The sequence below is a fragment of the Phyllostomus hastatus genome, unplaced genomic scaffold, assembly GCF_019186645.2.
Source record: "Phyllostomus hastatus isolate PE091 unplaced genomic scaffold, TTU_PhHast_1.1 phas_scaffold_11, whole genome shotgun sequence".
In the NCBI taxonomy this organism is placed as follows: Eukaryota; Metazoa; Chordata; class Mammalia; order Chiroptera; family Phyllostomidae; genus Phyllostomus; species Phyllostomus hastatus.
In genome coordinates, this window is record NW_025334005.1 from 3,725,336 (window position 1) to 3,739,308 (window position 13,973).

At 56.3% G+C, this 13,973-nt stretch overlaps 1 protein-coding gene across 2 annotated transcripts; it reads left to right on the forward strand.

The window, feature by feature from the left end:
- The first annotated feature begins 50 nt into the window (after positions 1 to 50).
- Positions 51 to 6,117, forward strand: CDCA5 (cell division cycle associated 5). 2 transcript variants are annotated; one of them, XM_045854849.1, is made up of 6 exons: positions 51 to 229; positions 466 to 560; positions 638 to 703; positions 782 to 817; positions 3,836 to 4,276; positions 4,454 to 6,117. In XM_045854849.1, the coding sequence occupies exons 1-6, from the start codon at positions 163 to 165 to the stop codon at positions 4,532 to 4,534; spliced, it is 786 nt and encodes a 261-aa protein (XP_045710805.1). In that variant the 5' UTR covers positions 51 to 162; the 3' UTR covers positions 4,535 to 6,117. The 2 variants fall into 2 exon arrangements, with proteins under 2 accessions (XP_045710805.1, XP_045710803.1); XM_045854847.1 differs by having other exon boundaries at positions 638 to 817.
- The last annotated feature ends 7,856 nt before the right edge of the window (positions 6,118 to 13,973 follow it).

Sequence of the window (13,973 nt, forward strand, 5' to 3'; positions counted from 1 at the left end):
AGACGGGTGAGGAAAGGGAGAAGCGACCGTCTTCACCCTCCCGCCTTGCGTCACTTCCGCTTCCTCCCGGCCAGGGCGGGTAGTTCGAACGTTGTGCCTCAGGAACCTCCGGAGTTGGCGCGAGCCTCAGCACCGGCGGCGGCGGCGGCGGCGGCGCGGCGAATGTCGAGACCAAGGCCAGATATGTCCGAGAGGCGAACGCGGTCCGGTGGGGCCGCCAAAGTCTCCGGTGAGAGGAGGGCCCTGGGGGGACGTGGGGCCGAGCCCTTGGAGGGGCGCCGTCCGCGGTCCGGGAGGAAGGCCCTGCCCCTACCTCCTGAGGAGGCTCGGCTCCCGGCCCCGCCCCCGCCCGCGAAGGCGCCCCCACCGGCCTGCTGGGGACCTTCCCTCGCTCTCTGCAGACGCTGCTTTCCGGGCTCTGAGGTCTGGAGCCCCCCGCCACCTCCTAACTCTCTTTTCCCCCAGGGCCCATGGCCGCGTCTCCTACTAAGTCTCTTCGGAGATCCCAGCGGAAATCCGGCTCTGACCCCCCCAGCACCCTCCCTGAAATCCGTCCGAAGGTGAGCCGGGGGTCCTCGGCTCCCGCCCCGCAGGCCCCTGGACGGCCACGAAACTCACGGTCGCCCCTTCTCCCCAGGCTCCCGACGCGGCTCCGGCCAGAAAGCCCATCGTCCTGAAGAAGATCGTGGCCCATGTGGTGGAGGTGAGGCCTGAGAGCGGGGCGGCGGGTGCGGAGCGACACCGGGGCCGGCTGTGCGACCGACCCGTGTTGTCTCCGCAGGTGCCGTCCGCCCACTCGCCTCGAAGGAGCCCCAGGGTGAGTTCGTCTCCGCCGGCCTTGTGGCGTGGAGTGCAGGACTCGGTGGAGCGGGGACGGGCGCCGTGTCTGCTCGCGTGCGCTCGGGGGACTCGGGCAGTATTTAGGGAGTCTCCTTTCGACACCTGCCTGCATCTCCAGCCTTGCTTGCTTCCTGTAGACGTAGCTACCTTTTCACGCCGTGGTGTCCTCTACCATTCTCCTTTGAAAGTGGGACTGTGTCTCCGGCTATTCTTTTTCTCCACTCAATCTTGTCCTCGGGTTTTACTTACAGCTGTAAGGTGAGCTAAGTGTACATGTGTTTGTGGTCTTAGCAGAAGCCAGAACGTCTCATTAAAACCTGTGCCTGAAGACAGAATGAGTGAGAGATGACCGCTTCTTGAGGAGTGGATGGGGCTTACAGCCAAGTGGAGGGCAAGTGGAATGAGCAAGCCATGCAGCATTGCCTGGTGGGGGCTGACAGGGGCAAAGGACTGGGTGCTGTGAAGCGCCCCTAACCCAGGCCAGATGGCTCAGGGGCGTTACACAGAAGAAGTGTTTTCACTGAACGGAGTCTTTAATCTTGACAGACAAGTAGGAGTGTACCGGGCCAAGGAAGCTGTGATTGCAGAGACCTGGAGTCCACACCCGCACACACACAGATCTCAAGGTTTGGGCAGCGTCAGCCTGTGTGGCGTGTCCGCAGTAGGCCTTGCCAGGGCAGGAAGTGTGCCAAGCCGGCACGAGTCTTGATGAGGCGTGACAGCCACGCTCAGGAGCTTGGGCTTCTCGTCCTTGGCTCTGTGGGCAGCCTTTGTTTTGGAGAGTCCTGAGCGAAGCAGTGACTGAGTTAAGCGTGGGTGCGTGTGTTACAAAGCTCCCTCTTGGAGCGGGGAAGAGAATGGTCTGGAACAGAGCTGCCGGACCCCAAGACCAGGTGGGAGGACTTGACAGGAATCCCGAAGTGGTGGAGGCCTGAAGTATTTTGCTGTGTACAATGTGCACCTCTTTTGCCCAAATCTTTGAGGGGAAAACAAGGATGCGCATTATATGTGGGTATAATGATTACATACTGTGGGTATAATAACCCCGTGTATAATGCACACAAAACATGGGTGCGTGTTATGCATGGAAGCACGTTATACATGGGAAAATATGGTAAATAATGGCACAGTGATGCTCCGCCCACCCCGGCTCACCACGTAAGTGTCTCATCACGCAGGACTGAGTTCAGTGGGTACTTCCTCCCAGAAGCCTTCCTTGATTGCCCCTACCCTGTCACTGTCATGTTCATTGTTCTTTCTTTTTAATTAAGATTTCATTTATTTACTTTTAGAGAGAAGGGAAGGGAGGGAGAAAGAGGGGGAGAAATATTGATCGGTTGCCTCTCACATACCATGACTGGGATCAAACCAGTGACCTTCAGGTTTACTGGGAAGAGACTTCCACTTCCCCCGAGGTGGCCGGCCACTCATTCTTATTGGTTAACTGATAGTTTCATGAGACGTTGAAGAGAAAAGGCTGCGAGAACGTGGGTGACTGCGTAGTGGCAGAGATGAGGAAGAAGCAGTCGGCTAACCCCCATTTTGTTTGGCATCTCTTTTACTAAGACCCAAGGGGCATGTTCCCCAGAACTTGTAGACAGGAAATGTGTCTTCTGATAACCAATATCCTGACTTCTAGCTGAGCACAATAGTCATCAAATTTGTCCTGTTTTCCCCCTTGTCTGGGCTGCCAAAAGGCTCAGGGCCAAGTTTTTGTACGTTAACTCGGTAAGTGCTTGCTGAACAGCTGCTGCACTTGGGGCTCCGCCAGAGGTGCTGGGCATAGGCCGGGCCAGCCGGACGTGAGGTCCGCTGTTCTCGTGACGCTCCCATTCCGCGAGGGGCGGCAGTTAACAAGTGAATAGACCAGAACCAGATCGCAGTGCGTGCTGCACAAACACAAAGTCGCTGTCAAAGAGAGAGGCTTGCAGAAGTGAGGAGGGCCTGGTCCACATTCCGTGGTAAGGGGCAGCTTCGCGCTGAGCAGCAGCATCTCAGCTGAGTGGGGTTATGAAGTGTCAGTATGTGGACCTCTTAATGCACATGTCAGATTACGCCCTTTCCCGTTCACAGCCTTGCCAGGGCTCCCCGCGCCTCCTCTTCCCGTGGCCTATAAAACACTGTGACGCCCCCGTTACTTCTCACACCCCATAATCAGTTCCTCCTTACTTGCTCTCGCTTCAGCTGCACTGGCATTCTTATGCTTTGACCCTGACGGGCGCACCTCCGTCCCAGGTGAAGAACCATCCCAGGTTCTTCACCGCCCATTCCTTCTGTCTTGAACACGTGTCCTCCAGATGACTCGACACCCCTCCCCCGCCACCTCTTTCAGGTGGTAGCTCAAACGCCACTTCAGTGAAGCCTACATTGACCTTCACCTACTTAAAAATTCCAACCTGTGTCCAGTGTTCTATCCTGTTCTGCTTTTTCCCAGAATGCTTGCCATCTTTAACACGATTTTTCCCTGTTTATCTTTTCCCACTAGAATGGAAGCTCCACAGAGACAGGGTCTTCTCTGTTTTATTCTCTTCAGGACTCCCAGTGCCTGCAGCAGGCAGGTGACCAATCAGTACTTGCTGACCTAATGGACACTTTAGGGAGATCCTTGTCAGTTGTGACAAGTGGACCACAGAAGGCAAGAGTGGAAGCAGGAAGAGCCCTTAGAAGGTTATTGGACTAGTGTAAATGACGGGTGATGGAGGGCTGGCATCAGTGAGAGGTGGCTAGAATCCAGTCACATTTTGGAGGCAGAAGGTGGCAGGTCTTTGTGTCGCAACAGCAGGCTCCTCAGAAGCAATGGCCGACTGTTTTTTCTCCCCCTCCCCACTTCGGTCTCAGGGTCTGACTTCTTGCCCGGCCTGTCTCCTCTGTTCCTTTTAAAAGCGTCTGTGCTGTGGAGCTTTCCTTCCACCCGAGAGCTGCTCGGGTCTTTCTGGAAGTAACTAGTGATACGGCTAAGTAACAGGGAGGTATTCTCTCTCCTGTCCTGGTACAGCTTGCATTTTTCTTGGAGAAAGAAAACAACCCTCCTAGCAAGGAGCTTACTAGGGAGGACCTCTTCAAGACACGCAGTGTCCCCGTCACCCCCAACACCACTCCTGTGCTGGGTGACCCGGATGTCGAGTCAGACTCCAGGGAAGGAGACCTGGACACCAGAGACTTGGAAATGTCTAAGAAAGTCAGGAGATCCTATAGCCGTCTGGAGACCCTTCGCTGCGCCTCCACCTCCACCTCCACCCCAGGCCGCCCATCCTGCTTTGGCTTCGAGGGGTTGCTGGGGACAGAAGACCTGGCTGGAGTCTCGCCTTTGGTGTGTTTGAAATCAACCGAAGTCCCCACGGTCCCTGTGAATCCTTGGGCCCCAGACACGACTCTGCCTGGAATCTCCCCACCTGTGAAAGAGAAAAGAAAGAAGAAGAAGGTGCCGGAGATCCTGGTGAGTGAGGGGCAAGGCACTTGCCCCTGCCGTCACGCACACAGTGGGCGACACGCTGGGCCGGCACTCTGCTTTGGCTGTTTTGGAGGAAAGCCAGCGCCTGCGGGGTGTGGGTAGAAAAGATCTAGCCAACATGCCCCTTGCCCACTCACCTGTCCCCCGTTTCTCTTCCCCCAGAAATCGGAGCTGGATGAGTGGGCCGCAGCCATGAATGCTGAGTTTGAAGCTGCTGAGCAGTTTGATCTCCTGGTTGAATGAGATGAAAATGGGGTGCACCTAGCCAGGCTCTCTCCTCTTCTCCCTGTACATAGCCCCTTCTTCCTGTGGAAAAGACACTTGGGGTCCCCTTCGCTGGCCTTGTCACCTGTGCGTGTTCTGTTGCGGCAAACCAGGTCTGTCCTCTGAGTGTGTGCGCGGCAGCGGTGGCAGCCGATGCAGCTGTGGGAAATAGAGCTCGCCTGGCCAGGCGTCCTGGCTCTAGTCAGTGAACCCCCACTGGCTCCTCCCTGCCTCCCACAGTGCCCTGGCCAGTTTCCCGCTGGGCCACAGACAGGAGGAGGACTCACCAGCCCGGCCGGAGCGGGGTGCAGAGCTGGCGACTGGGCGAGAGCCTCTGCTTTCTCGGGGGAACGTGGCCGCTCTGTGCCAGCCCCAGCAGGAGTGGGCGCCGACGGCCGCAGCAGCCTCAGGCTTTTTCTCCTGACTTGCCTCCTATTGGTGGCTTGGTTCTGTCTATATAAAAAGGCTTGAGTTTTCTCCTAGACTCTGGCAATGGTCCAGGGGAGAAGGCATGGACTGGGGACAGTCTGTCTGTGAGGAAGATGGACACTCGGCCGGTAGAGTCAGGTCTTGAAGGAGAGTGGGGAACCTTGGCTGGTCCCAGATCGTGGGCGTTTACGCCTCAGAAGCTGTATTTTATAGTTCTGTGTTCTGCTGTTGTTTGGTTAAGTGCCAGGCTGATGGAGGGCTGACTGCCTGGGGCAAAGGGTACGTTTAGGGGTGTGACACCAGGTGCCACAGGCTCCAGCCTCCACAGAACCTTAGGCGACCCCTCTTGTACACATACTGTTTCTCACAAACTCAAGTGCACAGAGTCTCATCAGCTCCAGGGCAGAAACTCGTAGGTCGAACAGTCCTAGTCCCACCAGCATTTTGCGGTCACACTTGTAAAGGTGAAGGAAGCTTTTCTCACGATCCGGAAGGGGCAGGGCTTGGTAGCAGTTTAACCTCTAGCTTCCCTAGTGTCCTCTCACATGAGGGCAGTGCCTGAGGCACGTGCCAGGAGTTGAGCTGAGTGGCCAGGGGATCATCCCTTTGTCTTCAGGGAACCCTACTCCCTCACCCCCTGTTTTTCTTTTCTCGTTGCTGGTAAGGGGTATGCTTTCAAAGGCTGCCCGGCCACAACTTGCACCGTCCCCCAGGTCGTTGAACCTTTGCACATCTACGGGGTTGCGGACGTGCAGGCGAAGAGGACTGTGGAGGGGCTAGGGGAAGATGAGCGCTTGGTTGGGTTACCCGAAACGCCACAGGCCTGGTGGGCGCTAATTAAACTCTACAAGGCCTGAGAGTCCCCAGGCTACCTGCCCAACGCTTTGTGTCAGATCCTGCAAGCAAGTCCCTTTGCCAGGGTGAGCCAGATGCCCTTGAGCCGGACCACACCTGAAGAATTCTTGCCCTCACCAGCTGGTGGGGCAGGACTCCTGGGAGACATCTTGGTCCTGCAGAATCAGGAGTAGCCAAGTGATAATGAGCTGATGTCATCACGGCAAACCTCTCTGTCCCTGAAAGACTAAGAATGTGGATTCTAAGGGAAAGTTGGAGTTTCTTTTAAATAAATCTGATTGAAGAGTTTCTATCTATTTGGAGATTGTGTTTCTTTCATTGGGTCAAAGGCAGAGCTGAGGGTGTGAGACCCAGAAAGCGAAGCCTTTCTGGGCTGTGTCACAGGGTTGTCCCTTTTATAGGGGGCTGCCAGCCAGCCTAGCCTCAGTACCCTGTGGTAGGTCACTGCCTCCAGCCCCCCATGTTGTTCTGTCCAGTCACTCACACCCATTCCTCCGAGGCTGGGCTACCTGTGAAGGAGGCCTCAAGGGGAGCCCTGTCCCCTGCTGTTGCAGGAAGAAAAGTCAAATCGGGGGCAAGGCTGCTAAGAGCTTTGTCCAGTGCCTGGGAATGAATCCTACCCCCTAGCCCAAGTCCAGCCCTTGTTTTCCTGTCCCCCTTCCCTGCCAGGCTCCTGTGGAGGAGCCAGCTGGGCACACGGGCCCAGCCTGGATGCTCTACTGCAGTGAGTGCAGAAGCCTGAGGGGAGCTGGTCAACGATGCAGATACCTGAGCAACTCCACACAGACAGTCAGGGTGGCTGCGGGTCTCTTTCTATACTTGTCCTTGCTTCCTAGACCAAGCAAATCAAGGCCTTTAAATTCTTGACCTCTCCCCACAGCCTCCCCAAACCTCCCTACTTCTACCTCCTTCGCTCACCCAGAGGCAAGCAGGCCCCTCTTTTCAAGGCCAAGCTTTCCGCTTTGGCTTTTGGTCAAATTCTCTCATCTCTGAGGTTACGCCTCTTTCTCCTACAAGTCCTAAACAGGCTATGTTCATTTTATTGTTGCAAACAACCATCCTGATGCAAAACAGTCTTGACCAGTCTCCGTTTTTACCTGCTTCCATTGGACCTCTCAAGTTTGGGCTCCTTGAAGGAATGTTGAAAATTGCTCTCTGCTTCTGTCCCATTTCCTCCAGGTGCCCTCACCCCGTTTTTTGCTCAGCCAGAAGAAACTGGTGACCCCCTGATCCGCAGCGCTGTGCACTCAGGCCTTGGCAGCCTGGGCCGAGAAGGCCCTTCTTGGGGCCATGGCATTGCTGACCCCTTTCTTTGCTTCCCCTGAGATGTGGCAGTTCAGTCCTGGAACCTCTTTCCAATCTGCTTGCTATCCCTAGGTGGCCTTGGGCTCTCCAGGCCACCCTGTTACACAAGGTTTGCCGGTCTTTCTCTCCAGCCCATGCCTCTCCTGAACTCAAAACAGAGTCTAGGATTACCTTCTAGACCTGTGTCTCAACTCAGAAGCCATGTGGAACTCAGCTCATCCATCAGCTGGCCTCTCCCTGTGCTCCTGCCATTCGCATCACCTCAAGCTGACCCAGTCACACCAGCCAGGACCCTGGGGGTCATCTCCTCCATCACCCCATCCTGTCCCTCCATCTCCACAGCTACTGGACATGTGCCCTGGCCTCCCCCGGCTCTCCTCTCCAAGCTGTTTACACTGCGGCCAGAATGCGTTCCCTAAGAGAAAGCATGGTGCTGTTTCCCCTGCTGAAAGCCCTTTCACACGCACACAGTGCCACCCCGGGTGTGATAGCCCGAAGAGTGCAGGCAGGCTCGTGAGGAACGTTTGTGCACCCATGTTCGTAGCGTGGTCCATAACCGTTGAAAGGTGGAAACAACATAAGTATCCATCCCTGGATGAACGGATAAGCAAAATGCAGTACACAGATACAGTGGAATATTATGCAGCCTTCAAAAGGAATGAGGTTCTGATATGTGCTACATAATGGGTGAACTTTGAAAGCATGATGGCAAGTGTAATGAGCTGGAGACAAAAGGACACCTACTGTATGATTCCATTTACATGAGGCACTGAAAACTGCAACTCAGACAGAGTAGAAGGTGGTTGCCAGGGGCCCGAGGAGGGGAATGAAGTTATGTAATGGGCACAGTTTCAGTGTGGGAAGGTAGAAAAGTTCTGGAGACAGGTGGTGGTGGTGGTGGTTGCATGGCAGAGTGAATGTGCTTAATGCTGCTGAACTGTGCACTTAAAATGATTAAAATGGTCTATTTTCTGTGTACTGTCACAATTAAAAATAAACAACCCACCCTTTGGTGACTTCCCATTTTCCATGCAGTGGCATAATGAGGGTTACTGGGTTCTGGCCGCCCAGTGAGTGTCTCAGCCTCTGCAAATGAGCTGTCTGCATGAGACGTGCTTACACTAAAAAAAGTTTCGTTGTTTATCTGGCATTTAAATTTAACCAGCTCATCCTGGCTGGTGTTGCTCAGAGGATCGAGTGCTGGCCTGCAAACCGAAGAGTCAACGGTTCGATTCCCAGTCAGGGCACATGCCTGGGTTGTGGGCCAAGTCCCAGGTACGGGGCACTTAAGAGGCAACCGCACATTGATGTTTCTCTCTCACTCTTTTCTCCCTTCCTTCCCCCTCTCTAAAAAGAAAATTTTCAAAACTAAAAACAATAGCCTTTTTAAAAATAAAATAAAATAAATTTAACCAGCTCACCCTGTTTACAGCGGGAGCGCCCCACACCTTCGGCATTGTCCCACCCAAACTGTTCCCTCTGTGGCCGAGACACCTCACTCATCACAGGTCAAGCAGCACCCCCCTGAGGAAGTGTGCCTGGAGCTCCTAGGCCGAGTACACGGCCCCTGCTCTCACGAACTGGGCTTTCTGTTCAGGCCTCTCTATGGCACATTCCCACACTACGGTCACCTGTCAGCCTGGCCCTCTCGCGTCCCCTGAAGCTTCCCAGGGCAGAAGCCGATCACAGTCTGTCCGTGTGTCCCCAGGGCCTGGCCTGAGGCCTGCCCTGCAGACTAGTCAGTCTGTGTTTCGTGGGAACCGTGAACGACAGAGGGAATTGTGTTCTGTCTTGTTCCTAAGTCATCATTCATTTGCCTTTTCTTCTATTTGGGCCCTTTCGGCCAGTTTTTCTTTTTGGTGTGAATCAGCTACTGTGGGCCTCTCTGCAAGTTATTTTTATTCCCTCTGGAGTCATTTCTTTAGACCTAGTTTCCAAAGTGAAGTTAGAAGGGCAAGGTTCTGGCCAGTTTTGTAGGTGTCGCTGTACGCTGCTAGCATCCTTCTGGGACGGATCAAATCCCATGACAGAGCTCCCTGCTTCCCAGAATGGGTACCACCCTGGAGCTTGGCGAGCCCCTCTGCAGGCACCGCGGACCATGGATGTTTGTTCACGTCGTGAGGACAGGAATGATGACATTTAGGCCGCCTACAAGGTTCAGTGAAACGGAGAGCACATTCGTGGACTCCCCGCCTCCACCCACCGCCTGTCAGTGCCTGGGTGGAGCGCAGCGTGAAGGACGCGCCTGGGATCACTCACTGCTTGTCCTCTAACTGGATTGCGCCTCTTCATCCTGCCAGAAGATGTGTACGATTCTGGAAAATCTGAGAGTGAAAAACGGTGTAAATTCCATCTACTGACTTATGACATTGCGATTTGGGGAGAAGCTGTTACTTCAAGCCTGCTTGGTGGGAGACCTCATACCACCTGGGAAGCCTCCTCAGGCTCAGCCCAGCTCCGGCTCCGCTGTGGACCCAGCTGGGGGTCCCAGGGGAGGGGAGTTTGCTCAGCCGAGAAAAGCATGGGCTGAGTTCAGACTGCAGAAGGGGGCAGGAATGGGAGAGGGGTGAACATCACAGGCAAGAGCATGGCACAGGCCTCGGCTGGCATGGCTCAGTGGACTGAGCGCCAGTCTGCAGACTGGAAGGTTACCGGTTCGGTTCCCAGTCAGGACCCAGCCTGGGTTGTGGGCCAGGTCCCCGTCTGGGGTCATAGGAGAGGCAAACACGTATCGATGTTTCTCTCCCTCTATTTCTCCCCCCCTTCCTGTATCTCTAAAATAAATAAATAAAATCATTAGAAAAAGCATGGCACTGGGGAAGGTTTGCGATGGTGTCGGCAAGTGAGGCTCCTGGCTGGTCTGAGCAGAGGCTTGTCCGAGGGTGGTGGAGTGTTATGTGGGTTAGAGCTGACGTTGTCCCTAACAGGGGGTCTTGAATGCCACACCATTTTCTTCTCAGTATCCAACCTAGACGATTTCTATGCCAAAAATGGGAGGGATTCTCCATTTTTTATAAGTTTCTCTAGGGTTCCTTTACATGGTGCCATCCCATCCCGCACCCCCACCCCCAGCCCCACCCCTTGTGTTTGCAAGGATCTGATTGGCTGGACAGAACTGGTAGGGGAGGCTCTCCAGGCTGGAGTCTGCCCCTAGAGAACCAGATAAGGGGAGGCTGGTGGGATGAAGGCTGCAGCTCACCAGCCGGGCTTCTGTTTTCCTCAGTCTCCTCGGGGCAGACGAAGAGCCCGTTCTAAGCCTGTTGAGAAGCCAGTGGTGCAGCCTGTTGAAGAGAAGAAGCTGGAAGACCCTCAGGTCTTTGGGGAGCTGGGCACAGAGGTGACAGGCAGGGTGGCAGGAAGACTGGAGAAACTCTTCTTTCCCTGCCTGGGTGGAGACCTGAACTCCCAGCCATCACTCCAGGGTATGGGAGGACCGCCAGCCTCATGTCACTTTGGTCACCGTGTTCCCTTCTCTGCCAAAGCCACCTTCAGAGCCAAAGCTAGACCTGCAACCAGAACCCACTGTCAAGTTCCTGTCCACACTCCTGAGCACAGCGGACACCCCTGAAGCCAAGCGTCCTGAAGTGTAAGGCTGTGAGTGTGTGCAGGGGAGGGAGGCCGACGGTGCTTCTCTCCCCACCGCGCCCCCATGCTAACACTCAGGCCTGAGCCGGGACTCAGCCCTGGAGTGTGCGGAGGGGAAGCCCGCACAGGACGGAAGAGGCCTGGGCTTTGGGCCGCCCCCCACTTCCTGACCACCCCTTCTCTCCCAGCCTGTTGATCCTCCGGTCCCACCCTCACTGCACACCCACCCTAGGGACTTGGAGATCCAGGAGAGCCGGTTCCTGGATAAGGAAGACTGGGGCACCCGGCGAACCTCAGAGGAATTTAGCCATTTACAGAATGCTTGCAAGAGGTGAGCCAGGGCAGGGCAGGTGGGGTCGGGCAGGGCGACAGGGCATCCCCCCTCCCCGAGGAGGTCAGTGCCTGCGGGCTTGCACCTTCACTCCCCCTCTCCTTTCCCTCCTCCCCCTGCTTTCTCCTTGCGCTGGTCTGGGTGACCTCCTTGCTGGCCGGCAGGTTTCTTCCCCCCGACCTCCCGTGTCCTTCTCCTGTGTCAGCGCGGCCTGCCCACACGTGTGGGGGGCCACAGCTTTCTCCTGTCAATTGACCCCATGCCCACGTGTCTGGTCATTGGGTGGTCTATAAGGCTGCCTAGTAGGGACCCCACCTTTAATTGTTCAAGAACTTGAGGGGTAGTGTGGTCTGTAGGGGGCAGGTCTGTTCGCTGCGTGTCAGGCTCTGGGGCTCGGGCCTACATGACTCCACGGCTGTTTGCACCCGTCTGTGGTAGTGCCAGGGTCAGTGTCCCCCAGGAGACAGCGGTCTGGGGGAGTGTGATGCCGTTTCCCCAGGGTGCCGCCCAGGCTCCGACGGCCGTGGTTCTGAGGGGTCAGCAAGTTTGTTCGCACACTGCTGACTCCAAGGGCTCAGGCAGGGCTAGGCCCACACGGGACTCACACGGTCTTATCACAGCCCCCCTGCAGCCCGGCGGGCTGGAGTGGCTCGCCCCGGCCTGTGTGACGCAGCAGCCTACCTTTCTCTTGCTAGAGAAGAGAAAAAGCGTGCTTTGTCTCCGTCAGGGCCCCTGCCACGCATCACCGGGGAACAACTCCCTCCCCACCTGTGGCCCTGCCAGACGATGTGGAGGAGTAAAAATAACGTTTCTCCCACCTTCTAAGTTCTTCTAGCTGGGCTAATAATCAAATTAACACGAGGCAGATTAAAAGGTGAAAATGTCCAAAATTTATTACAGGTGTACATGGCGGGGGGGGCGGGGGGCGGTGCCATAATATCTAAGACCTGAATACTGCGGCACCATTCTGGACGAGGGAGAGGGAGGCAGGCCTCGGGGACTTTTGCCAGGCCACCCGGAAACTGGGGCGGGGGGGGGGGCGCCAAGGGCTCCCACGGGCTTAGCCAGGTTTCCGCCTGCCTGGCGCAGTCAGTCGACATTCTGACGCCAAGGTGACAGGGCCCTCCTCTGAGGCGGGTTTTTCTGTCTGAATCCTTTAAGCAGGCAGGGGAGGGTCAGAGTATCTGAGTCTGTTGTTTCTTAATAACCAGCATGAAGGTCAATATCCCAAGAGCCCTATTTTGGGGTGGAAAAACCTTGGTCCCCCTCCAGACTGGGCCGTGGGTGAAGCCCTGGTCTCAGGTGGCTGTGCCAGGTCGCGCAGACTACGCAGGAGCCATGGGTTGGGAGGGTGGGGCTGCCCAGGACAAGAGTCGGGGGACTAGAGGGGGGTCTTTCTTCCGACCCCAGGCTTCAGGAGTCACTGAGCACTATTCAAGCAGACAACCTGGCGCTGCGGGAGAAGCTGCAGAACCTGGTGAGGTCTTCCCCCTTCACCCTGCCTCCTCCCCGCTGCCCAGCCTGGCTCCCACGCTAGGCAGCCGCAGGCAGCCCTGCCCAGGTCAGCCGCCCACCTCGGGCCCCTGCAACCCTTTGTTCCAGCCCGACACCCTGTATAAGAGCCTGAAGGAAGAAGGGAAGGACACCCAGGAGGAAGCCCAGGAGCCCACACCACGCGGGGGACCGGGCTGCTCTAGGTGGAGCAGTGACAAGGCTCCACTCTGGACAAGTGACGAGGGAGGGCACACCTCACTCCCCTTGCCCGAAACAGCCTAGTGCCCAGAAAGCACCCCATGACCACAGGAACCCCATGTCAGCCTTGGACAGGCCCAAGGCCAGAGACTGGACACCTCAGAGAGCCACCCTACGTGTCCTGTCCAGCTCCCAGCAATAAACTTCCCCACAGCTGAGCGGCGGCTTCCCAGCGTGTCTGTGGGCCCTAAAGTCCAGTGGAGCGGGAGGCCCCCAGCTCCACACCGAGCTTGGTCCCCAGACTGGCCTCTGACGTCCCTCTGCCTTCCTGGGTTTGGTGGTTCCGAGCCTCCCCCAGCCCAGAGGAGGTTCCAGGTCAGGTCAGTGTCAGCCTCAAGGTCAACGTCCCAGAGATAAGCCCTGGGGCAGGACTGGAATGGGGCCACACCCCCTCCTGGGGAGGATGGAGTCTCCGGGTCTAACTCCAAAGGGCAGCTGTACTAGGGAGGAGCAAGAAGAACCACTTCCTACCGTGTGACCCCATGGATAAGTCTGTACCCCTTTGTAAGTCAAGTCATGGGGGTCGGGCACTGGTTAGTGAGGCCTCCTTGAAGATGCAGTACCCTCAGGCTGGAGATGCTTCTGGAATTTGAATTCCTACTCCCACCCACCCTCACGCTCCAGCCAGGGCCTCTTCCCTTCATCTAGGGGGATCCCTAGACTCTCCCCCTGACCCTCCCTAGGACCGGCCGCCTGAGCTCCCAGCTCTGGTCGGTCCCGGTGCCCCAGCGGCCCACAGCCCTCAGCCTGGCTGCCCTCCGCATCTGTCTCGTCCCACGGAGCCTTTCTAGGTGTCCCAGGAACTCTATTTTTTACAAATATTTTTAAACCATAAGAGAAAGTTTCTTGTTTAGAAAGTTTAGAAGAAGTGAATGGTAGAAGAAATGGGCTCAGGAAACGAGTTGCAGAGGCAAAGCAAACGTAGGGCCCTCGGAGCTCAGGGGAGAGAGGGGCACAGTGACCCGCCGGGGGAGGGGCGGGGGCGGGGCGTGCTCCAGGGAGGGAGACCACCCATGCTCCGTGGTTCTTGACTCCAGGAGAGAGAGGAAGAACAGGTAGAATGGTCAAAAACTTAGAAATAATTCCCGGACTACTAGACAGGGACCGCGCTTCGGTTTCTTGTTTTTAAACTCCTCAATGAGAAGAGGTAACAGCCAGCAA

What these genes read in the sequence shown, in the direction of transcription:
- CDCA5 (XM_045854847.1), top strand. Translation starts at nt 163, where the DNA reads ATGTCGAGACCAAGGCCAGATATGTCCGAGAGGCGAACGCGGTCCGGT. An exon ending in CGCCTCGAAGGAGCCCCAGG is followed by an intron (nt 818 to 3,835) that starts GTGAGTTCGTCT and finishes GTCCTGGTACAG; the next exon opens with CTTGCATTTTTCTTGGAGAA. An exon ending in AGAAGGTGCCGGAGATCCTG is followed by an intron (nt 4,277 to 4,453) that starts GTGAGTGAGGGG and finishes CTCTTCCCCCAG; the next exon opens with AAATCGGAGCTGGATGAGTG.